The sequence below is a fragment of the Apis florea genome, unplaced genomic scaffold (genome assembly GCF_048593485.1).
Source record: "Apis florea isolate Af1SG1 unplaced genomic scaffold, ASM4859348v1 contig_2897_pilon, whole genome shotgun sequence".
Taxonomy (NCBI): domain Eukaryota; kingdom Metazoa; phylum Arthropoda; class Insecta; order Hymenoptera; family Apidae; genus Apis; species Apis florea.
The window spans coordinates 2,813,584-2,836,489 of NW_028256665.1; the positions used below are offsets into that span (position 1 = coordinate 2,813,584).

At 19.8% G+C, this 22,906-nt stretch overlaps 6 protein-coding genes across 21 annotated transcripts; 3 read left to right on the forward strand and 3 right to left on the reverse strand.

Moving 5' to 3' along the window:
• Positions 1–70: 70 nt before the first annotated feature.
• Positions 71–2,684, reverse strand: CSN5 (COP9 signalosome subunit 5). Of its 11 annotated transcripts, none has more exons than XM_003695132.4 (6): positions 2,443–2,684; positions 2,060–2,176; positions 1,391–1,549; positions 1,032–1,266; positions 758–952; positions 71–672 (listed from the first exon to the last, which is right to left on the reverse strand). In XM_003695132.4, exons 3-6 carry the CDS (start codon positions 1,540–1,542, stop codon positions 220–222), a joined length of 1,035 nt encoding a protein of 344 aa, XP_003695180.1. In that variant the 5' UTR covers positions 1,543–1,549; positions 2,060–2,176; positions 2,443–2,684; the 3' UTR covers positions 71–219. The 11 variants fall into 11 exon arrangements, with proteins under 11 accessions (XP_003695180.1, XP_086763723.1, XP_086763724.1 ...); XM_086907597.1 differs by having other exon boundaries at positions 2,501–2,673; XM_086907598.1 differs by having other exon boundaries at positions 2,511–2,658.
• Positions 2,685–3,386: 702 nt separating this feature from the next.
• Positions 3,387–15,930, reverse strand: Brf (Brf RNA polymerase III subunit). 2 transcript variants are annotated; one of them, XM_086907620.1, is made up of 16 exons: positions 15,868–15,928; positions 15,403–15,616; positions 14,813–15,026; positions 14,595–14,679; positions 14,226–14,362; positions 13,921–14,025; positions 5,778–5,927; positions 5,447–5,540; positions 5,229–5,361; positions 5,023–5,119; positions 4,732–4,887; positions 4,550–4,635; positions 4,248–4,485; positions 3,992–4,163; positions 3,714–3,895; positions 3,387–3,621 (listed from the first exon to the last, which is right to left on the reverse strand). In XM_086907620.1, exons 3-16 carry the CDS (start codon positions 15,024–15,026, stop codon positions 3,488–3,490), a joined length of 1,983 nt encoding a protein of 660 aa, XP_086763746.1. In that variant the 5' UTR covers positions 15,403–15,616; positions 15,868–15,928; the 3' UTR covers positions 3,387–3,487. The 2 variants fall into 2 exon arrangements, with proteins under 2 accessions (XP_086763746.1, XP_012344124.1); XM_012488670.3 differs by lacking the exon at positions 15,403–15,616 and having other exon boundaries at positions 15,868–15,930.
• On the forward strand, positions 5,924–12,458 carry lute (BTB/POZ domain containing protein 3 lute). 2 transcript variants are annotated; one of them, XM_086907621.1, is made up of 8 exons: positions 5,924–6,187; positions 6,270–6,549; positions 8,306–8,587; positions 8,702–8,849; positions 8,913–9,129; positions 10,408–10,594; positions 10,664–10,842; positions 10,927–12,458. In XM_086907621.1, the coding sequence occupies exons 2-8, from the start codon at positions 6,453–6,455 to the stop codon at positions 11,389–11,391; spliced, it is 1,575 nt and encodes a 524-aa protein (XP_086763747.1). In that variant the 5' UTR covers positions 5,924–6,187; positions 6,270–6,452; the 3' UTR covers positions 11,392–12,458. The 2 variants fall into 2 exon arrangements, with proteins under 2 accessions (XP_086763747.1, XP_086763748.1); XM_086907622.1 differs by lacking the exon at positions 5,924–6,187 and adding an exon at positions 7,329–7,704 and having other exon boundaries at positions 6,302–6,549.
• On the forward strand, positions 15,898–19,300 carry LOC100865989 (tubulin gamma-2 chain). Its single transcript, XM_003695131.4, has 9 exons — positions 15,898–16,217; positions 16,512–16,714; positions 16,811–16,957; positions 17,018–17,154; positions 17,249–17,443; positions 17,535–17,646; positions 17,802–17,933; positions 18,060–18,242; positions 18,403–19,300. Exons 1-9 carry the CDS (start codon positions 16,169–16,171, stop codon positions 18,604–18,606), a joined length of 1,362 nt encoding a protein of 453 aa, XP_003695179.2. The 5' UTR covers positions 15,898–16,168; the 3' UTR covers positions 18,607–19,300.
• Trmt61 (tRNA methyltransferase 61) lies at positions 18,650–21,296 on the reverse strand. Of its 3 annotated transcripts, none has more exons than XM_086907624.1 (5): positions 20,938–21,296; positions 19,953–20,222; positions 19,507–19,779; positions 19,190–19,359; positions 18,650–18,986 (listed from the first exon to the last, which is right to left on the reverse strand). In XM_086907624.1, exons 2-5 carry the CDS (start codon positions 20,185–20,187, stop codon positions 18,816–18,818), a joined length of 849 nt encoding a protein of 282 aa, XP_086763750.1. In that variant the 5' UTR covers positions 20,188–20,222; positions 20,938–21,296; the 3' UTR covers positions 18,650–18,815. The 3 variants fall into 3 exon arrangements, with proteins under 3 accessions (XP_086763750.1, XP_086763749.1, XP_003695182.1); XM_086907623.1 differs by having other exon boundaries at positions 20,743–21,278; XM_003695134.3 differs by lacking the exon at positions 20,938–21,296 and having other exon boundaries at positions 19,953–20,405.
• jagn (jagunal) lies at positions 21,088–22,666 on the forward strand. Of its 2 annotated transcripts, none has more exons than XM_086907626.1 (5): positions 21,088–21,335; positions 21,441–21,550; positions 21,705–21,846; positions 21,908–22,123; positions 22,238–22,666. In XM_086907626.1, the coding sequence occupies exons 2-5, from the start codon at positions 21,459–21,461 to the stop codon at positions 22,364–22,366; spliced, it is 579 nt and encodes a 192-aa protein (XP_086763752.1). In that variant the 5' UTR covers positions 21,088–21,335; positions 21,441–21,458; the 3' UTR covers positions 22,367–22,666. The 2 variants fall into 2 exon arrangements, with proteins under 2 accessions (XP_086763752.1, XP_086763753.1); XM_086907627.1 differs by having other exon boundaries at positions 21,232–21,335; positions 21,628–21,846.
• Positions 22,667–22,906: the final 240 nt, after the last annotated feature.

The following is a 22,906-nucleotide window of genomic DNA, read 5'->3' on the forward strand; positions in this document are numbered from 1 at the left end:
TTTTTATTAATCATTTTATGCAATAATAATTTCAATATAGATATTAAGAAAAAAATATTATATATAAATATATCGTAAAAAGACAGATTTATTTTTTTTTATTATAATTTAATTAAAAGTATTCTTTATATTATAAATACATTTTACGTATTAATTTTAAATTATTATGATCAATCTTATTATTATAATTAATCTTAATTATTATGCTTCATACATAATTTATTGTTGTTGAGATTCAATAGGATTACACCCAACTTGATTGAATAATCTATCTTTGATTATTTGTGCCATTAATCCGTGAATAATTTCAATAGTAGTTTTACAACTATCTCTTGTTGCTTTCATTAATTTTTCTACAGTACTGCGATCATGGGGATCTGTTCCACCTAAAATAAATCCTCTTCCAAGTGCAACTTCTGATTGTTCAAGTTTATCTGATAAATCAAATATTTGTCCAGTAGTATAATCAGCATTTGTTAAAAGACTAGAAGAACTTAATGTATTCACCCAATACTTATTCCACAAAGAATCTAGTAATCTTCTATCTAATGATGATTTGAAATAAGAAACTTCTAAAGAATAGTATTGTTTACAGTGAACACCAAAATCTTCAATTTTATTTAAAGGAATTGTTTGATACTCAGATGGCTCTTCATTTGCTGGTTTATATCCCTTTTTATATTAAATAAATATTGTTATTATTTGTTATTTCTTTATATATATATATATATATTTTATATTCTAACAATATATTTACCTTTGGATAAGTTCTAAATGCACCCAAACAAACTTTACCAGCAGATATTGTTCTTACAGGATCAATTACAATAGCAACAAATGGTTCTTGAAAATTTTGATTAAGCATTTGTGTAGATACATCAATACCTGATAACCAGCATCCATAACCAGGATGGCTATGATACCATCCAATAGCATTTTCTTGTCTTCCAACCTTAATAAATAAACAGTAAACATTTTATTATAAATAAAAATTTTTCTTAATAATTATATCTGTAATAACAAAAAAATACTTGTTTAGCTGCTTCTATATATGCTGTCATATATTCATATGCTTGTGCTTGTGCATTAACTCTTGTTTCTGTGCCTTCTACAGGTAATGCAAAAGAATCCATAACAATCATTGTATTTGCTGCAACCTTTCCAAGCAAAAGACCCATTACTTCTAAAGTTCCTCCAGAACGAGCATGCATAACCATCTTTAATAATGCTAATGCAGAGATTTTTATATCTTTAAAAAAATGAGGACTGAAACATAATTAAATATATATTTAAAAAATAGAATAAAAAATATATATTTTAATAATGTATAGAATATCTAAAATAAAACATCTTAATTTAAAAGTATAGAATTACATAAAAAACAACATACTCTTTTTCCCATGGTTTTGCTGCTAATATATCCTGTTGTTCTTTTCGATCATATCTATAAATTTCATCAACCGTGCTGATTGTTTCAATATTATTTGACATTTCCCATGTCTTTTTAGCAATAGTGCTTTGATCAGAAGAAGTGCTTGCCATATTCAATCTATATTCAAAGTTTTAAAAATTTTAAAATAGATAAAAATATAATTTAATTTATTATATATATTGATTATTTAATTTTATTGTAATTTAATATCATCATATGTTGATATTAAATCTTTGTAGTTTAAAAAAAGAAAATTAAAGAATATTTAAATATTACATAAGATCAATTACATATTATAATTGATAACAATTAATAACATGAATTGTTAATTATGAAAAATAAATAAAATTATTGTACTAATTATATTAAGTGTTCAATATCTTATAAATAAATAAAAAAAATAATTAACTGTCATATTACTAAATAAAACTGATATAAACTGATATCACATAATTTAATATTTAAGAACTTATTTTGTAAATGTATATCATATATATATATATATGACATATATATATATAGATATATATATACACATATATATTATTTGAATTATATTTATAAACTTTTATCAAATTTTTGACATAAAAAAAATATATATATATATAATAAGAATTAAAATCATACTTTTATTCAATACTTTGAATTAGATTATTTCTTATGATTGTTTCCAATTGAACAACATTTATAATATAATGATAGACTGTTACTTTGATCTTTACTGCATTGCATTATTAACGCCATCTATCAATACAATTTTGATTATTTATTATTTCTTTAAAACAAATTAGATATTTTATGCGAATTAAAACTTTTAAATTGATTACAATAGATAATTAACACAAAGTATAAATAATATAATAATACAAATCTGTAGAATTGTATATGTAATATCATGAAATGTTATAAATAAAAATACTAATTTGAATGAAATATTATAGACCAATTAATATACCATAGAAACAAATATAATTTCGATTTATAAAAAATATATATTTATTACAGCCTACTTTAAATATATCGTGATTTATTCTTATAATAATTTAAGTTTTGTTTTAGAGGACACACAATTTTTTACTTATTTTTGTAGCTTTTGATAACATTTGATGAGTGGATTTTAAAAATAATTTCAACTTTCAATTTTGCAGAATAGATAAGGAGAACAAAGAGAATAATGAGTAATGGAAAAAAAAATAGAGATAACATAAACATATTGAAATCAGCGCCATCTTCAGAATACCGCAAATGAAACATATAAAAAAGAAAAATTAATAGAAGAATAAAATGAGAAATATAAGAATTGATTATTAGCTCCATCTCTTAAATACCAAAAATATATTTTCAAAAATAGGATATGTTCTAAAACTTTCACTCCAGAAAGTTTCTAATTTTATCTTATTCTGTCTTTGAAAAAAATATCTCTAGAATTTAAAATAGTGCTAACAATCAATTCTTATTCTTTATATTAGTCTCATTTCTTTGTTTTATTTGTGACATTCTGAAAGTAATAGCTGATTTAAATATTTTTATCCTTGTTCTTCTTTTACTATTTTTTACTTTATTCTTGTCTATAACTGTTCTTGAATCTTGATTGTGATATATACATAATTATAATCAAGATGAAGGATATGAATTAAATATATCAATATATTTTATAATTTCTTTTTCAAAATTTCTTAATTTAGACAACATCTTAATTTAAAAAAAATAATTTTCATAAGATAAAAAATACAATAAATATTAATAATTATATTTTGTATTTTTATATATATACATATATATTTTTATAAATTTTATTCAGAATGCTTTTCAATGAAAATGTAAAGAGATTTAAGAGGCGAAATTAATTAAACTATAACAATTCTAGAACATTATTAAAAAAAATTATAAATGAATTATATATATAAAGAAAAATTATATATTTAAAGTATATATTTAAAAAAAAAAAAGGAAAAACAATAATAAATGCTTTATTTGTACATAATTTTACAGCAGTCTTTTTACTGAGTTCTAATGGTATTATAATTAAATAAATAAGTAAAATATTATAAATAATCAATAATCTTCTTCATCATATCCATATCCAAAATCATTCTCATTTTCTGATCCATGATGTCCAAGCATTTCTCCAACAGTCATTTCTGTAGGATCAGTTTCAATATCCTCATCAACATAATCATCTGTTTCATCTATATATTTTATAAATATAAAATAGAATAATAATTAATCAAATAAAATAAAATTTAAATTTTAAAAAAATTTTGATAAACTAATAATTTACCTATATCACAAGCATTCATTCTTGAAAGGGTAGATTCTGTTATGTCACTAAATTCTATATCATTAGATGTTTGTATTTCTTCTTTTTTTGTTTGTTGAATCTGTGGTTTAACTAAACGAGATTTCTTTGTTATTGGTGTAATTGGTTTATCTTGAATTTTCATTGAAATAGAAACATTAGATCTATATAAAAATAAAAAAAAGACATAAACATAAATATAACATTAATTAATATTTCTTCTAAAAAAAAAAAATTAACATTACAAATATTATACTAACATTTTACTAGAACTTGCTATATTATTTATTTCTATTTTTGATGGTTGAATTGGTTCTTCAATTTTTTGTTGCTCTTTTGAAGTATTTAAACTTACATTTAAACTTTTTAATACTTCATAATTAATTTTTGATGATATTTTTTTTTCTTGTAACATTTTTTCAATTGCTTCTCCTAATAATATTAAAAAAAAATTTTAACAATTAAAAAAAAATTAAAGTATTAATTCAATCACATTTACGATTAATAATATTATACCTGCAGTATTTGCAGGAGCTTGACTCTTATTACGTTTAGTAGTTCGCCGTCGTTTCTTTTCAGGTTTACCCTCTTCTTTTTCTTTTTGCCGTTTTTCTTCTTTTTCTTTTTGCTGAATTAAATATTCAGCATTAACTTTATTCCATAAGTTATGTTTAAATTGTGCTTCTTTTTCCGACATAATATAACTATCTAATTCTTCATCATCTAAATCAGCGACGTCAATTTCTCCAGAATTCTAAAATAGAAAGTAATAATTGTTAATAAATGATAATTATTTTAATAGAATTAATTTTATTTACATTTTCAAAATTTATGTTTACTGATTCTTTCGTTTCATTTTCTCGATTATTTGCTGATATTAATCCCATAGAAGCAATGTTTGGACCTTTAATATTGTAAATTTTATTAAATACATTTAGCATAATTTTAGCATAAGTTTATTAAATATTTTTTTTTTTGTTTCAATTACTTTAATTCTTACCGAGACCAATAATTAATCGATTGTTTGCATTATTTGATTCAGAATCTTGAATTTCATTATCAGGGTCATCTATATCATTCTCAACATAATTTTTAATTACATCTAAATTACTTTCTCTTATAAATCTATCAGTATCTTCTTTTTCTATAATAGCAGCTGAAAATTAATATTTTATTACACTATTTATAATCAAAAAATAATTGATAACAATAAAATTTTTATTCTACTAAAAAAATAACAAATTATAGTTTAACAAATTATAATTGATTTTTAAATTATTATTACAATTACCATCTTTTCGTTTTCTTGTTTTTCCTAATCTATGGTCTTCCAACTGTTTATCAATTTCAGCTTGCAATTCATTTATCTCTGTGTCTATATTTTCTAACTAAAAAATAAAAATAAATTTAAAAAGAATTATATTAATATTATATTAATATTATATTATATATTATATATATATATATAATTGTACTATAAAATAAAAATATTTATACTCTTTGTAATCGTTCTCTATCTTTTTTCCGTGCTATTTTAAAAGCTGGAGGATCTTGTTCCTCTTCCAAATCGACCGTCATGAATTCTTCAAGAGTCAATGCGCTCGAAGGTGTATCACCAAATTCTATAAGTCTATAAATTTTAATATATAAAAGAAATAGTTATTAATTTTAAATTTATTTAAAATTAAAAATAGATTTATTTGAATATCTTTTACCTCTTACGTAATGTTGATTCATGGACTTTTACAATTTTTATAATATCCGCAGGTGATCTATTGAACTCGTGCAATCGTGCAGCCATTAGTAAAGCTAATTTGAAAGATTAATTTATTTAATTTATTATAAGATTTAATTTAATTTCATAATTTATTTGATCTTTTTTTTTAATTAAGTTAATGATTCGATATTATTTTTGATATTTTAATATTAATATTAATAATAAATGTTTATGTAAAAATTATATATAAAATTTAAAAAATAAATTAAATTAAAGTATTTAAAAATTAAAACAAATTTAAACTATGAAAAAATTAAATTTTTTAATACCAGCGCCACATAAACCTGATGGTCTTCGTCCACTATGAATACTATCTCTTTTCATTCTTTGAACTATTCGTAGAGCTGTCATCGATACTTCATGAGTTTTTTCACCAAACTCCAACTTGTTTGCAAATCTCATAATATATAAACATGGATCTATAAAAGAAAAAAAATATCAAAAATATACAAAATTTTAAATTTAAAAAATATATAAAATTGTATTAAAATACAATATAAATTAAAAAATACAATATGTATTAAAATACATATAATATATTATATTATATGTCATAATTTCGTTCAAATTTTAACATAATAGATACAATATTGTGCTTTACTCTTATCTAAATGAAAAGAATAAAATAATAAAAAATATAAAATATAACATAATATATGATTTTTAAAATTTATTATAAGTAAGATGTATATTAAAAATTCATGTATTAAATTATAAGTGAATACTGTCTGTCAAATGTACATACATATATAACTGCGCAGATCGAAATTTGCGTTTTTGAGAAACACCCGATATATGGACGCGCGTGCCCTAAGTTGCCTATCGACCGAAGTACAGAACTATCTAACCAGCGCCCGTCTGACATGGTGCCCATATAACTGAAATCCAAAATCGTTCTGTGTTGTAATTTGAGAAAAAACGGGCATCAAGTTTAAAAAGTGACAATGGCCATGTCAAATCTTTATTCGAAAATATCAACAAAGCCGATGAAACGCTTCCAGGATAACGTCACAGTCAAACAGACTAATCCATGGTTAAATGGTGAGAGATTATTAGAGATATAAATAAACATAATAGTATTTAAAATGCATTTTAAATACTATCTATATATTTATTAGATTAAATTATAGAAATATAAATAAATGAAAAACTATTACTATTTAAAATTATCTATTTTAATTTTTTTAGAGAACATTGCTGTTTTGTGCAATGTTTATACTTCAATATATATAATAATATTTAATAATATTTTAATAATGTATTTAGTTTGAAATACTTGACTTGAAAATAATTTTATTAAAAATAATTTTGATTAATGTAATTAAATATTGTAAATATTATATAAAGTATGCATAAATATATTTTATAAATTAATATACAACATGAAATTTTGATATATATATATAAATTTAATATTTTTTATAAGATAAATTATTTTTTATGATTTTTTATTTAATTTTTTTCACGAAATAATATATTTTTGTCAAATCAAAAAGTATAAAAGAAATATTTTAAACATTTAATTTATTTTTAATTATATTATTTACACAATGTCAAAAATTATAAAAAAATTTGTAAATTAATAAAAATAAATAATTACATTATGTAATTACATAACAAAAATTTATATTTTATTAGGATTATATATATAATTGTATATATTTTTGCAATTTTTAAATAATTAAATTTAATTAGATTTTATGTTTTTTTTTATTATATTATTATAAAATATTTTCTATATTAATTCTATATTATTCTATATTAATTATTCTGAAATAATTAATTATTTAGAAAAAATAAAATATATGTAATTATTATAGATAAAAAATACATTGATTCTGCAAATAATTTGAAATATGTAATAATAATAATGCACACATTCGTATACGCATTTATTTGATATACGTATCACGTATGCACAAATCTACGAAATTATACGAATAAAAACGGAGCAAACCGAACTTAATACAATATTATTCGAAGTTTTCATAGATGAAATTTGCTAAAAGTATATATGTTATGTATATGTATAGATACGTATTTATATATAGTTAAGTGTATATTTGTGGTGATAATATTTGAATATGAGAAGAAGTCTTTGAAACTATAGTAAATGATAAATATTTACCATGTTGTAAAAAGTAAAATATTCTATTCAAAATTATTCTTAAACGTGTGGAATAATGTATACTAAGGGTAAAATTTTCATGATTTTGTTTTGTTCGTTTTAATTAAAGCGTCGCAAAAAAGTGATAAATTATACAACACCTTAAAGCGAATAAAATATAGATATATAAAAAGAAGTTTAATTAATTATAAAATAAATAATCTTATTTAAGAATCTTAAACATTATTAAATATTATCTTATCTCTGTATAACCTCATTAGTTTTTAATATAATTAATACATATAAAAAATTATGTTTCAAATGTATCAATATGTTATAATAAAATTATAATAATTATAATACAATTTTTATAATTATATTATTTCTTTTAAATGTTTCTTTATAATTAATAAATTTTTATAATATACTTTTAACTTTAATCTTTACATAATAAACATTATAAATAAAAAAATATTTAAGAATATCATAATCTCATTAAGTTTTTATGTAATTCATTATGTTTTTATATTAGATTATACATATATTAAATTGTTTTAATATAATAAAATAACAATTTTACAAAACTAATTTATTAGTTAATTTAACTATGATCATGTCATTTAATCATAAAATAATGAAGAAAAGAAAAACATTTTTAAATCTAAAATTTTGATGTTATATATGTTTCAGCGGAATCACTGATTCCTGTATCAGATTCACCACCTACTGTAAGCCCATTATCTTCTTCCATTGTATTACAACGTGAAGGGACAATAAACCAACCACTAAGTGCACCTGCATCACCATTGTCTTCCTTATCATCTCCATTAGCACAATTAAATTTGTCATCACCTGAAGACTGTACACAAGATCCTAATTGGCAAGCAACAAAACCTACAGTTCGTGAACGAAATGCTGCCATGTTTAACAATCATTTGATGGCTGATATTATATTTATTGTTGGTAGTCCAGGTAACTCAAAATATATTCAAAATCATTGAATATATATTAATATTATAAATAATAAAAAAATAAAATAATATATGAACTACATTAAATAATATTAAATATGACTTTTCATTATAGGTCATACACAAACCATACCAGCACATAAATATGTTTTAGCTACTGGTAGTTCTGTATTTTATGCTATGTTTTATGGTGGATTAGCAGAGAATAAAAGAGATATAGAAGTACCAGACGTTGAACCTGCTGCTTTTCTTGCTCTATTAAGGTGAATATTTTAATTTTTATAACAATTAAATTATTTACTACTTATTTCATATTTTTTTTTCAGGTATATGTATTGTGATGAAGTACAATTAGAAGCTGATACAGTATTAGCAACACTTTATGTTGCTAAAAAATATATAGTCCCTCATTTAGCAAGAGCATGTGTTAATTACTTAGAAACAAGTTTAACAGCAAAAAATGCATGTTTACTTTTAAGTCAATCTCGTTTATTTGAAGAACCAGATCTTATGCAACGTTGCTGGGAAGTTATAGATGCTCAAGTAAGTTTAAATAAAGGAATATTGAAATCTCTTACTTTTAATGATAATTTAAACGTAATATTAAAAAGTAAATCAAATTCCTCAAATTGTTTGAATAACAAATTAAAAGATTCTGAACATCAATTTATTCACAGAACAAAAAGTAATAATTATGGAAATGTGAAGAATAGGTTGTCGGTAGTATCTCATTGTTTCAGTTTATCTGAGAATAATTGTTGTAAATTTAACAATAAAAGACTATCATTTTCCCTATTTCGAACTCGAAGTGAACCTTACTTTGCAGATAATAAATTAGAAATTGAAGTAACACAAAATGTAACTTATGAAGATAATTTTATAGAGGAATATGAACATAGAAATGGTTATAACTTTTCTAAAATAACATGTAACATTAATCCAATAATTACTTAAATAATTTATAATATTTATTTTATACATTAAAAAATTTAAGACAGAATTGTTTAAGATAAAATTGCTTATTTCTTTTTTAGTGAAATTAATTAAATATAATTAAAAAGACTGATTGAAAAAAAACCAAAATATATTTTTTAATTTTTAAAATATAGTTTTACTCACAATTCATTTATACATAAACTTAGTAAAAATATAATTTATTGATTATATTTTATATTAAAAGTAAAATTAAGAAAAATCAATATGTAATTTTACAATATGCATTTTTACAAAATATAAAAATAAAATAATCTATGAAACATGAATTTTCTTGTAATGTATATATATTGTATATTATACATTTGTTTAATTCATTTTTTATATACATATTATTACATTATTAGTATTCGTAAAACATTTAATTGTAATAAATTATTATAAAATTAAATTATATATTATTATTAAACTGTTTAATCAAATTAAAAACTTCCTAAAGAAATTATAAAATTAGTTTCCTACAATAAAAATAGTATTCTTGAGATAAATATTTAAAATATTTAAATTATTTTTAAAAATTTATTCTTATTTTTAAATTCTATCCTATATCATAATAGAATATTTATTTAGATAAATAATAATATTAATAAGATTATATTTTAATCAATTTAAAATTCATTTCTAATTTTAATAAATTTTAATTTTTTTATATTTTTTAATTTAAAAAAAGAAAGAATTTTTTAATTTTATTTTAAAATCAATATATGATAAATATAAAATTAATAAAAACAAATTCCTAAAGTAATAAATTTATTACCTATTAAGAAATTATATTTTTATTAAAATATTTGTATAAAGATAATACATATAAAATTTAATATAATTTAGGCAGAAATGGCACTAAGATCAGATGGCTTTGTGGATATTGATATTCATACTCTTGAATCAGTGCTTTCTCGAGAAACACTAAACTGTAAGGAAATATATGTTTGGGATGCTGCATTAAGATGGGCTACTGCAGAATGTATACGACAAGAACTTGAACCTTCATCGGCAAATCAAAGACGTCTATTGGGTAAATATTTAATTTAAAATTTTAAATAAAAAAGTATTATTATATTATAATGCTTTTTTCTTATTTTAGGATCTGCTTTGTATTTAATTAGACTTCCTGCTATGAATTTAGAAGAATTTGCTAATAGTGCTGCTCAAACTGGAATTTTAACACAACAAGAAACAATTGATGTCTTCTTACATTTTACTGCTAGTAATAAACCTCAACTTTGTTTTCCTATTAAACCTCGACAAGGTTTAAAAACTCAAGTAAATATAAAATAAAATCATTTATTTAAATTTAATATGAAGTAATCATTCTATCATATATTTGTTTTATCATTCTATTTGCAGGTATGTCATAGGTTTCAGTCATGTGCATATAGATCAAATCAATGGCGTTATAGAGGCAGATGTGATTCAATCCAATTTAGCGTTGACAAAAGGATATTTGTTGTTGGTTTTGGACTATATGGAAGTTCGTCTGGTGCTGCAGATTATAATGTTCGCATTGAACTTAAAAGATTGGGATGTGTTTTATCTGAAAATAGTACGAAATTTTTTTCTGATGGTTCGAGTAGTACTTTTCATGTATACTTTGAGAATCCAATTCAAATCGAACCAGAATGCTTTTATACAGCTAGTGTAATATTAGATGGAGGAGAATTAAGTTATTTTGGTCAAGAAGGCATGTCAGAAATAACAGTTGGTAATGTAAACTTTCAATTTCAATGCAGTTCGGAAAGTACAAATGGTACTGGTGTACAGGGCGGACAAATACCCGAATTAATTTTTTATGGACCGCCAGTAGATGATTGATGGAAATTTATTACAGAAATAATGGTTTAACTGATGGTCTTTAAAAACATGTACCTTAACATTGTTCAATATTTTATATAATTGTTAATTTGCGTATTATTTTTAAATCAATGACGAATTTTGTATAATAGAGACACTCTTAAATATTAAATATTTATATTTTAAATTTACTATAGAATCGTAATATGTGAATAATTCATAAAAAAAAGTTAATAATTTTTTTTATTATAATTTTATATCTCTTGTTATTGTTAATCTAATATTTAAAAAATAATAATTTCTTTACTTATATTAAATTTTTTGTTTTACAATACATTAATGCAAAATATAAACGATTTCTTAAAAACTTATTTTTATAAAATAAAAGTGTCAAAAATAAAATATAATACATAAAATAATATTTATTTATATATCAAAATTAAAAATTATAAAAAATATTATTTGGTAATTAATAAAATAAATTATATTTAAATTAAAATTAAATTTTTTTAATTAATATTTTTTAGAAAAGAGTGTGTCTATTACTATTTTTATATATTCACATGTTTTTAGTTTTTTTTTTCCCCCCAAAAAAATTGTTTTTCGCATAACAAATATTTGATGCATTATTTGTAAATATATAAGTGAAGAATATAAAATATTTGTTAGATAACATATAGAAAAAAAATGTAAAAATGATCTTTAAATTAATAGATAATAATTGAGAAAGTTAATAAGTGCTATTTAAAAGGATTTACTATCTTTAAAATTATTGTTAATAATAATATAAAAAAATATACAAGGATCAATTAATTTTTGAATCTATATTGTTATCACAATTAATTAATTTTCAATTAAAAAAATATGATAACTATATTTTTAAATTAAAATGATTTAAAATGAACAATTGAGTAGAGCGTCATTTTATGAAAGAAGATTTATACTGTTTTTACTTTTATTCAATGTTGTATTCATATATCGCGTATTTTAGAATATGCCACAATTAATGAAAAATAATTTTAATCTATGTATAATATAATATTATGATTGAAACTGCCTATAAACAATAATATTTGTTTTCTACTTAATCATTATTTTATTTTTTATATTATACCAATAAGGAAAAAAGAAAATATATATTTTATTTTCCTTTTTTTTAAGTATTAATGCAAAAGATGATTACTAAATTATTGAAAAAAATATTTAAATATAAATCCTTAAAATAAAATAGCATTTTTATATACAATATAAAAATCATAATATTTCATATATAAACATTTTAAGATATTTTAAACATATTTATATAATTTTATAATTTATCATAATCTATATAAAAAATAGAGAAAAAAATTTTACTATAATTTCAAGATATATAAATAAAAAATATACATATATATATATATATATATATATATATAAGTAGTTATATTATAACTATAATTATCATTTTTTTTATAGTAAACATTATATTGTAATCAATAATGCCATAAAATTTGGCATCAAATACAGAATAGTAATTACTATTTAAAAAAGTACAATGAATTGCAATATTTCAATATTAATAAAATGTACAAAATAATGCCTTCCTATTGTTAGCATGATTGGCAGATGCCAAAAAAAAAAAAAAAAAAAAAAAAAAAAAAAAAATTTGAATATAAATTAGTTTAAGATTGGCATTTAAAAAAAATGAATATCAATTATATGTTTTAAAATAGTACTAAAATGAAATGAATCAAATGAATAATTAATTTGAATTTAAATTATGCTAGTTTATTATTAATAAAGTAAGATATTTAGTTTCATTTTTTATTCTAAATTTTCTAATGCTATTTAAAATTATTTGATATTATATATTACATATTAAAATAATTGAAAATTTCTATATAAGCAATAAATCTAAATAAATATCAAAATCTTATATAGAAATAGTGATCTTATAATTATATATATCATAAAGTACTCTAATACTTTTGAATTATTATTATAATAGAATTGACTGATATATTACATTATTTCTAAATAAACTGAAAACAAAACATATATTGAAAATTTTAATGTTATTGATTAAATTTTTAAATTTTTTTAAATTTAATATAAAATGATAGTATATATAAGAAATTATTTGTTTAATTTTATTATTTTAAAAACTAATAAATGTAATATTAATTAATGTTTGTTAAAAATAATTTATAAAAATTTATATTTGAAAAATAAAGCAAATTAATTTAATTATCCTAAATCAAATTTTTTTATTTTATAAAAAAAATATAAAAATTTATATGTAACTTTAAGAATTTTAAATTATTTAGTTTTAATTATTATATATTTATAATGTAACATATCAATTTAAGTTCAATAATAAAGTTAAAAAATCACAAAATTTTCATCAAAAAATTATTATTTTAACTAGTAGAATTTAATAAAAAATAATTATACAATAATCTATCTAAAATTATTAAGAAATAAAAATAAACATTAAAATTTAAGTCTCTTCTTTATATCGATTTTTCTAAAAAAAGTTTATATCATGCAAATTTATAAAATGCTCACCTACTGAAGGTATATTGATGCAAAGAGCTTGTGTAAACTTCAGATAAGTGCGTCCCAATTCATGAACACAAATTTGAAGAACATCACTGATGTCAATAAGCATATCTAATTACTTAGTTAAGTATAAATCTAATTTTAAAAGTTATCATATTTAAAAAAATAGAAATATATTAAAAAGATTTTAAATATTTTGATTAAATCAAATATTTTATACATAAATAAAATAAACATAAATTAGCAAAAATAAATTTTAAAAATATAATTATAATAAGATCTTATTTTTCTTTTTAAAATTTAAAGGATACGTGCAGTGCCTTCTGTACGACAAGTAATATAAACACAAGCTGCATGATTATGTGCTTGTTTTCTTCCACGAGTTAACTGTCGATTCAATGCCATTTTATAAAAATTCATAGATGTATCAATACAATGTTGGTTTAATCTATTAAAAAAAAAATATTTATAAAAATTCATAGATGTATCAATATAATTGATTGGTTTGGGTTGGTTTGGATAATCTATTAAAAAAAATAAAATATACAGAATATACAATATTTTATGAATTATATAAAAAAAAAAATAAAATATAGTAATATTAAAATATATATAGTAATATTAAAAAATAAATATAGTAATATTAAATATTCTATAAAAAATAGAAAAAATTTACATACTGTAATTGCATACATAAATGAGTTATTCCTTTTTTTGCATTTTGCAATGTTATTTTTCTTGATTCCTTTCCATTGACATGATATGCTATAAATATAAAAATTATTAAATTTAACTTTCTAAAATTAATTTTATAAAAAATAAATAAATGTATATAGAAAAAAAATAATATATATAGAACAAATAATATTTTAATCTTATGTTTTTTATAATAACATACTTGCTCCAAATCCTGTAGCTCCTCCAGTACTGTCATTAGCAACAAATTGACCCAATACCATCATATTACCAGATGGTGTCTCTTTAAAAGCTGTTTCACTGACAATAAGTTGATCTTCTAATACAAATCCACATTCTGTACAGACAGCATCTCCTCGAGCTGGATCTGTCTCAATATCCGTAGATCCACAATTCCGACACTTACTTCCAGACATCTGATTAAAAGTTAATATCATCATTTATAGGAAAATTTTTATTAAAAACATAGTCATATTTATGGTAAAAATAATTTAATTTAAAATATATATGTATCAATTAATTAAAATATTAGTAAGGTAAGTAACTAATTTTTTAATATTTTTAAATATTTTCTTTAAAAAATCAAGATATATAAAAAATAAATAGAAAAATTATTTTCATTATACTGAAAAATAATTTAAAAAAAATAATTTTGTATCATATTTTTAAATTATCTCTATTCTTTATATTAATTATAGATTATTAAAACCATGATATATTAAAATTATAAATTAAATAATCATTAAGTAATGCCATATTAAATAATATAACTTATTGTAATGTAGTACTTACATTTTAATTTATGTAAGAATATGAAGACTTAAAATAAATTTAATTTTTATATCTTAATAGGTTAAATTGAAAGCACACATTGTCACAACATAAAGGTTGGTTGGATAGAAAAAAATAAATGCATATACTGGCTTAAATGATTTACAATGCTTTCTATTATATATCATGCAGATATAGCTTTTGAAATAATTGATTTTCATGTAATTATTTGTAACTGCAATTTATTATATATAATTTAAAGTAATTATAATAATTGAATAAAAATAAAAAAATAATTTTGATTAATTTAATATATAATTTATTTTTGTATTATTTTAAGTATAAAACTTATTATTTTTTTTAAATATATTTACAAAATAATTACTTTTTTTCTCTTTTTCTCTAATATTAATTATACAAAATAATTTAAAAATCTTCTTTTCTATATTATTTAATTTAAATTTAACTTATAAAAATTTTGCTTACAATTTTAAATTGATTGAAGTTTTAAACAGCAAAGACATTACATAGTTTAACATAGCACCATCTACAACGTAATATAATTATAATAACTCGAATATTATTATTCTTTATATGCATATAATTCTATTATCTATATTTACATATATTTTGCATTTATATAACTTAAATAATTATATATATTAATGAAATATTTGTAAAAAACATATTTGTAATATGTGAAATAGTCAAATTGACGGTTCATCGCGCTAAAATTAAAGTTAAATAAATACAATTTGTTCAATAAGAATAAAATAACAAATTTAAAATGCCTTGTGAAATGATAACTTTACAACTTGGTCAATGTGGGAATCAAAGTACGTAATTATATGATCCATAATTTTATTAAAATATTTTATTTCTTTTTATCGATATATAATTGTAATCAAATAAAATATTTTTAATTATTTCTAATATTTATTATTTCATTAATTTATTTTAATGAAATAATCTTTGATGTATTTAATTTTTTTTATTAAAGTATTTAAAATTGTAATATTATAAAAATAGAAAACTAAAGTTCTGTTTTAAGAAAATATTTATAAAATATATTATAATATTTTAATATTATTTTAGAAAAACAAAGAAAATGAAATAATCATTATTTTCAGTTGGATTTGAGTTCTGGAAAAAATTATGCGCAGAACATGGTATTAGTCCAGAAGGTATTTTAGAAGATTATGCAACAGAAGGAACTGATAGAAAAGATGTATTTTTTTATCAATCAGATGATGAACATTATATACCAAGAGCAGTATTGTTAGATTTAGAACCTAGAGTAATTCATACAATTATGAACTCACCATATTCAAAAGTATTTATTATTATATTTTTATAAATTTATTTAATATTATTTAATTTCATGTTTTTATTAAAATGTATATTTATTATAAATATTATTTTTTACAAGTTATATAATCCAGAGAATATTTATTTATCAAAACATGGAGGTGGTGCTGGAAATAATTGGGCATCTGGTTATCATCAAGGAGAGAAATTACAAGAAGAAATTTTTGATATTTTAGATAGAGAAGCAGATGGAAGTGATAGTTTAGAGGTATGTACAGTTATTTTATTTAAATTGATTGATTTATAATAATATTATTTTTATTTACAGGGATTTGTTTTATGTCATTCTATTGCAGGTGGAACAGGTTCAGGTATGGGTTCATTTATGCTTGAATCTCTTGCAGATAGATTTCCAAAAAAATTGATTGAAACATATAGTGTTTTTCCAAATCAAGATGAAATAAGGTATTGCATAGTGAAATTATATTATATAATTAAAATAATATTACATTTAAGAACATTATAATAACAACAAACATAATGAGAAAATTCTTTTCAGTGATGTAGTAGTACAGCCCTATAATTCTTTATTAACTTTAAAAAGGCTGACACAATGTGCTGATTGTGTTGTTGTTTTAGATAACACAGCACTTAATAGAATAGCATCAGATAGACTTCATATTCAAAATCCTAGCTTTACACAAATTAATAAACTTGTTTCTACAATAATGTCTGTTAGTACCACCACACTTCGGTAGTGTATCATTTATATTTATTTTGTTTTGAAACAAAAGTTGAATTGATTTTTAAAAATTCGATTTTTAATTAATCACATGTAATATTAGGTATCCTTCTTATATGAACAATGATTTAGTTGGTTTAATTGCACCATTAATACCAACACCAAGATTACATTTTCTTATGACTGGTTATACTCCTCTTACTACAGATCAAGAAGTAAGTATTTCATAAATACATAATTTTTTATTTTAAAATAAATATTTTTTAATAAAATTAAAAATTAGAAAAAGATATATTTAATAAAATATTTTGAAAAATTTTCTTGATTAAACAAGTTAATTTCTAATGCATGATTAATTAATAATTAATAGGGAGTTTCCGTAAGAAAAACTTCTGTATTAGATGTAATGAGACGTTTATTACAACCAAAAAATATGATGGTTTCTACAGCATTAGATAGAAATGCATCTCATTGTTATATATCCATTTTAAATATCATTCAAGTAAGTTTCATTTAAAATATTAAAATCCAGAATAAAAGTTAATATTAAATTAATAAAAAACATAATTTATAATTAATTTAAATTATTATAAATATATAAAATAATAATTTAACAAATATGTTCCAGGGTGAAGTTGATCCAACTCAAGTTCATAAATCTTTGCAAAGAATCAGAGAAAGAAAACTTGCACAATTTATACCTTGGGGTCCTGCTAGTATACAAGTAGCTCTTTCAAGAAAATCGCCATATATCCAAACAGCACATAGAGTATCTGGTTTAATGTTAGCTAATCATACTAATATATCATCGGTAAGATATAAAAATATTTTTATATTAAAAACACTGAATTATTTTAATTATTAAATTTTAATTATTAAGTTTTCAAAATTGTTTAATAATTATTATATTTATGTATAAGATAATTGCTAAATATTAAATATTATAGTTATAACATATGTAAACATTTCAGTTATTTGATCGTGCCTTACAACAATATGATAAATTACGAAAACGAGAAGCATTCTTAGAACAATTTCGCAAAGAAAAAATGTTTGAAGATAATTTAAATGAATTGGACAACTCTAGAGAAGTTGTTGAATATTTGGTAAAAGAATATCAAGCAGCCACGCGAGTTGATTATTTATCTTGGAATCCTAGCAAGACAGAAACATAAAATATTTAATATTTTTAATAAGATCATTAATACAAGTAAAAAATTAATTTGATAAATATTTATTTGTTTTGCACTTTAATTTATTACAAATCATTCGTAATATCTACTAAATATTATTTTGTTTAAGATTGAAATTATATGGAAAAAAATAAGTTTTAATAATATATAGTAAAACAATTTTTTTTATTCTGTAACAATTTAAAATTTTTTTAATTTTTGGATTCTAAATTCAATTCTAATTTTCGTGCATACACTGGAGGCAATGTAGCAATTGTAATAAATCCTGTATGACCAGGTAAAGAACGAGCATGCATTACTGTTAGCAATTTTTGTTCTTGTTTTTCATTTTTATTTTGTTGCTCCATATCTTCATCTTTATGCTAAATCATAATTTAAAAAGATTAGTATTTTTTACATTAGTATTTTTAAAGTTTGATATTATTTAAAATATAAAATATAACTAAAGAATATGTTATTTACATTATAATATAAAATTAAATGAAAAGTAATTTAATAAATGAAAATTTCATTTATGTTATATTCTATATATATTAATTTCATGTATTGTATTTATTATATATACCTCATATTTTAAGCATTCCAATTCCAATATAGAAAGATTTCTATATTGTACATTTACTTCTCTTTGTAAACATTCATATGTATTGAGTTCAATAAATCCTTTTGATACCAATTTTGCACAAGTACGTTGAACTTGTTCAATGCAAGGAGAAAAAGAACATAATTTTCCACCTAAAAATAAAATAAAATTAAAAACATTTATTTATAATTAATAATAAATAATTATTTATAACTGAATAATATATTAAGAAATTAACATTATATATCATATCAATAAATTAACATTATAAAATAAATATTAAAATAATATTAATTTACCTGATTTTTTTAAAGTATATATTGCATGATCTATTGCTAACCATGGACATGGAAGATCTAAAAAAATTGCATCCACTTTGTTTTCTAATTGTTTTCCAAATCCTTCCATACAAACATCTTTATAATTTGAAGTTACAAATTTATCAAGTCCATGTCTTTTAAACTCTGCTTGAGCAACATTTACACGTTCTTCATGAAAATCAAATGTATAAAGATGGCCATGGGGACGAATTGCACGAATAAGAGCATGAGAAAGAGATCCACTTCCAGTACCTAATGAAATAATGAAATATAAAAATAATAATAGATAAGATAATAATAAAAACTTTAATATAACTTAATATATCACAGACAATGTTAACAAAATTTTATCATATAATTTAATATTTTTAGAATTAAAGCAAGCAAATATTTGGAAAATAAATAACAATAATATTTGTTTCAACCTGTTTCAATAATTATACTTCCTGGTGCTAAATCCATTAAATATATAATTAAACTTATATCAGGACTATAAATAATTTGTGTTCTATGTGGAACTGTTAATGTCCAAAGTTCTGGTGTTGGTTGTAACACATATATCCATCCTCGAGAAAGTTGTATTTTAGTTCCATATTTTTGTCCCACAAGAGAAAATACTTTGAGTGCTCCATAAATTGTTTGAAAAATATTATCAACCATTTTACCTTTTTTATTGAATATTTTTGGTTTGATTTCTAAAGAATGCATATTATTAGGTCCTAAATATAAAATTACCACATCTCCTTCTTCTATAAATTCTTTTACTTTATTAAAACTCATTTTGATAAAAACAAAAAAGATTTATTTTTATTTAATAATATAATAATTTATGTTCCACTTTATATTATATGATTAATTTATTTATTTAATATATTATATAAATATTATATATATTACATATATATATATTAATTTTTAAAATAATATATATTTTTAGATAATTGATTTTAAATTATATGTCAAATTAATATTTTCATAATTATATAAAATAATTTCATTATTTGCTATTAATATAATTAATAGAAATTATTGTTTTATATACATTGTTTTGTACATAAATTTTTATGTATAAAATTTTATACAATATAAATTTAAATTTTTTAAATATATTTTACGATTATATTGTTTTAATATTCTGCAATATTTTAAATGAATTTTAATTATTGTTTCAAATTTAAAATTATATCATTTTATCATACACGTGTTCAAACTTACACACAACATAAATTTATTAAAATAGGAATTATATAGATATAGAATATATGTGTATAAAATGCATTTATTATGTGCAGCTGTCATTTTTCTCTTATTATCATAATCAAAAATTAATGTATAATACAAATATGTAAGCAAAATTAAAAATTTAATGTCACAAAAATAAATTATTATATAATATATAAACATACATACATAAATTATTAATATATAATATAATTTTGCAAAAATCAAATTGTATCATTTGTTTTATAAATTTTTTAAAAATATAATAAATGATTATGTAATTAAATAAATTTGAAAATAATATTTATAATGATAATCTTTATTTTGTTTGATTTATCCATATATTAAATAATTATACAATTTTTTAAATAATTAATTTATATATTTTTGAAAAATAAAAAATAATATATTATAGTAATTAAAAATATTTATTTATAAAAATAATATAAGAAGAAAATCAACAGAAACGATATTCAATTTTTGTGAAATGAAAACGTGACTTAATAAAAGTGACACATTTGTACAGATCCGTGACCCATGGGATTACTAACAGAGCTTCTAAAAGTTTAAAAATAGTTAAATACTTGGTAATGAAATACCGAATAGTTTATCGTTGTTATAAATTGCACCTTGAAAATTATTTATATATAAACATTTATTATTAAAATTAATACATAATTCTTACATCTTAGTCATAATAATTTCAAAATATGGCTTCAAAAGTTACACTGTCCCAAGCTTTGGGTACAGATGGAAGTGATTTTAATCATAGACAAAAAATTGCTAGTCATTATCAAATCAGGTAATTAAGATATAATAAAAATAATATATAAGATTTTTTTTTTTCATTTTAAAAATTATTTGATATTAATATTTTAGAAATTAATATCAATAAAGTGAAAGAATGATTAAAAATAAAATATTTTTATCAGAATTAAAATGTGTATTTTTTTTAGTGCAACAAATAAATCAAGACTAAAATATTGTATATTTTTTCATTATCTTCTTTTCTTTGTTATGCTTGCCAAATTGCAAGCTGATATTTTAGATCATTTGGATATATTCATTTTGGAAATTGAGGAATTGCAAGTACCACAGGTATATAATTTTTAATATAATTTTTAATAAAATATTGAATTAATATCTTTCTTTATTATAGCCTTTATGGTGGGAATATATCTGGTGTACAAGTTTAATTTTAAATTTCCTTGCATTATCTGCTATTAAAAAAAATAAAATTAAAACATTAAAACAATATATGATAGGTATCATTCTATTAGGATATGGTCCATTACTTTATGCACTTATTTATTATTTTAAGGATGTTTGGAAATATTTAACTATTGGTAAAACAGATGAAATTCATTTCTGGCAGGTATAAATTTAAAATAATTGGAAATAAATAAATTACTCTATATCATTAGAATATTAAGTTTTTTAATAAAAAAATTTTTAATATAATATCAAAATTATAAAAATTTATTTTTAGGGTTTACCATATGGATTGTTATGGTATGCATTTATTCTCTTAGCATCACAAGTTCATTCTTTTTCTTTGTTTTTTTCTTGGAATCTTTTAGTAGCATGGAAAACACGAGGAAGTAAAAAAGCAGATTAATGTAATTATAAAATTTATTTAAATTTTGAGCATATCTGTAAATATCATTAATAATATAATTAAAACTGTGAAAATATTGTTAACATGCAAATATGTATATATAAACATATGGTCATATTATATATATGAAAATGAATGGATTATATATTTTAAAACAATTTATTTTGTGGTTTTATAAATAATTTTAATAATAATTAATGTTAAAAAAGATAACAATTGATAAATTTCTATATTAAATAAAACAAATTATATAACAAAAATGAAATAAAATAAATTATATTTTTTTGTATTGTTTAAAAATTTTTTAAAAATCATAATTACCTAATGAATTACTATATGATCCAAATATAATATGAATTCTTATTTCATTAATCTATAATAGCAAAGAATATAATTTTTAAAAAATTATCAATTTACTTCTTTGTTTAATTACAAAATTGAAATGAATACAAAAAATAAAATGCTATCATGCGAATTTGATTTTTGAATTTGTTCAGTAATATTAATGTAAATTAGAAACAAAATTTTATTTGAAATCAT

Excerpts from the sequence above, each read along its gene's own strand:
- CSN5 (XM_086907594.1), bottom strand. The coding sequence starts at position 2,644 with ATGTTTATGTTATCTCTATTTTTTTTTCCATTACTCATTATTCTCTTT. Across the intron at positions 1,550-2,510 it reads ATCAAAAGCTACAAAAATAA|ATTGAATATGGCAAGCACTT; the intron begins GTAAAAAATTGT and ends CTTTGAATATAG. Across the intron at positions 673-757 it reads CATTTAGAACTTATCCAAAG|GGATATAAACCAGCAAATGA; the intron begins GTAAATATATTG and ends TAATATAAAAAG.
- lute (XM_086907621.1), top strand. The coding sequence starts at position 6,453 with ATGGCCATGTCAAATCTTTATTCGAAAATATCAACAAAGCCGATGAAA. Across the intron at positions 6,550-8,305 it reads GACTAATCCATGGTTAAATG|CGGAATCACTGATTCCTGTA; the intron begins GTGAGAGATTAT and ends TATATGTTTCAG. Across the intron at positions 9,130-10,407 it reads GGGAAGTTATAGATGCTCAA|GCAGAAATGGCACTAAGATC; the intron begins GTAAGTTTAAAT and ends AATATAATTTAG.
- Brf (XM_012488670.3), bottom strand. The coding sequence starts at position 15,026 with ATGTCTGGAAGTAAGTGTCGGAATTGTGGATCTACGGATATTGAGACA. Across the intron at positions 4,636-4,731 it reads TCGATTAATTATTGGTCTCG|GTCCAAACATTGCTTCTATG; the intron begins GTAAGAATTAAA and ends ACAATATTAAAG. Across the intron at positions 4,164-4,247 it reads AGCTCCTGCAAATACTGCAG|GAGAAGCAATTGAAAAAATG; the intron begins GTATAATATTAT and ends TAATATTATTAG.
- LOC100865989 (XM_003695131.4), top strand. The coding sequence starts at position 16,169 with ATGCCTTGTGAAATGATAACTTTACAACTTGGTCAATGTGGGAATCAA. Across the intron at positions 16,715-16,810 it reads TGAACTCACCATATTCAAAA|TTATATAATCCAGAGAATAT; the intron begins GTATTTATTATT and ends ATTTTTTACAAG. Across the intron at positions 17,647-17,801 it reads CTCTTACTACAGATCAAGAA|GGAGTTTCCGTAAGAAAAAC; the intron begins GTAAGTATTTCA and ends AATAATTAATAG.
- Trmt61 (XM_003695134.3), bottom strand. The coding sequence starts at position 20,307 with ATGAGTTTTAATAAAGTAAAAGAATTTATAGAAGAAGGAGATGTGGTA. Across the intron at positions 19,780-19,952 it reads AAGTATAATTATTGAAACAG|GTACTGGAAGTGGATCTCTT; the intron begins GTTGAAACAAAT and ends TTATTTCATTAG. Across the intron at positions 19,360-19,506 it reads ATATACTTTAAAAAAATCAG|GTGGAAAATTATGTTCTTTT; the intron begins GTAAATTAATAT and ends TTTTATTTTTAG.
- jagn (XM_086907626.1), top strand. The coding sequence starts at position 21,459 with ATGGCTTCAAAAGTTACACTGTCCCAAGCTTTGGGTACAGATGGAAGT. Across the intron at positions 21,551-21,704 it reads GCTAGTCATTATCAAATCAG|TGCAACAAATAAATCAAGAC; the intron begins GTAATTAAGATA and ends TATTTTTTTTAG. Across the intron at positions 21,847-21,907 it reads AGGAATTGCAAGTACCACAG|CCTTTATGGTGGGAATATAT; the intron begins GTATATAATTTT and ends TCTTTATTATAG.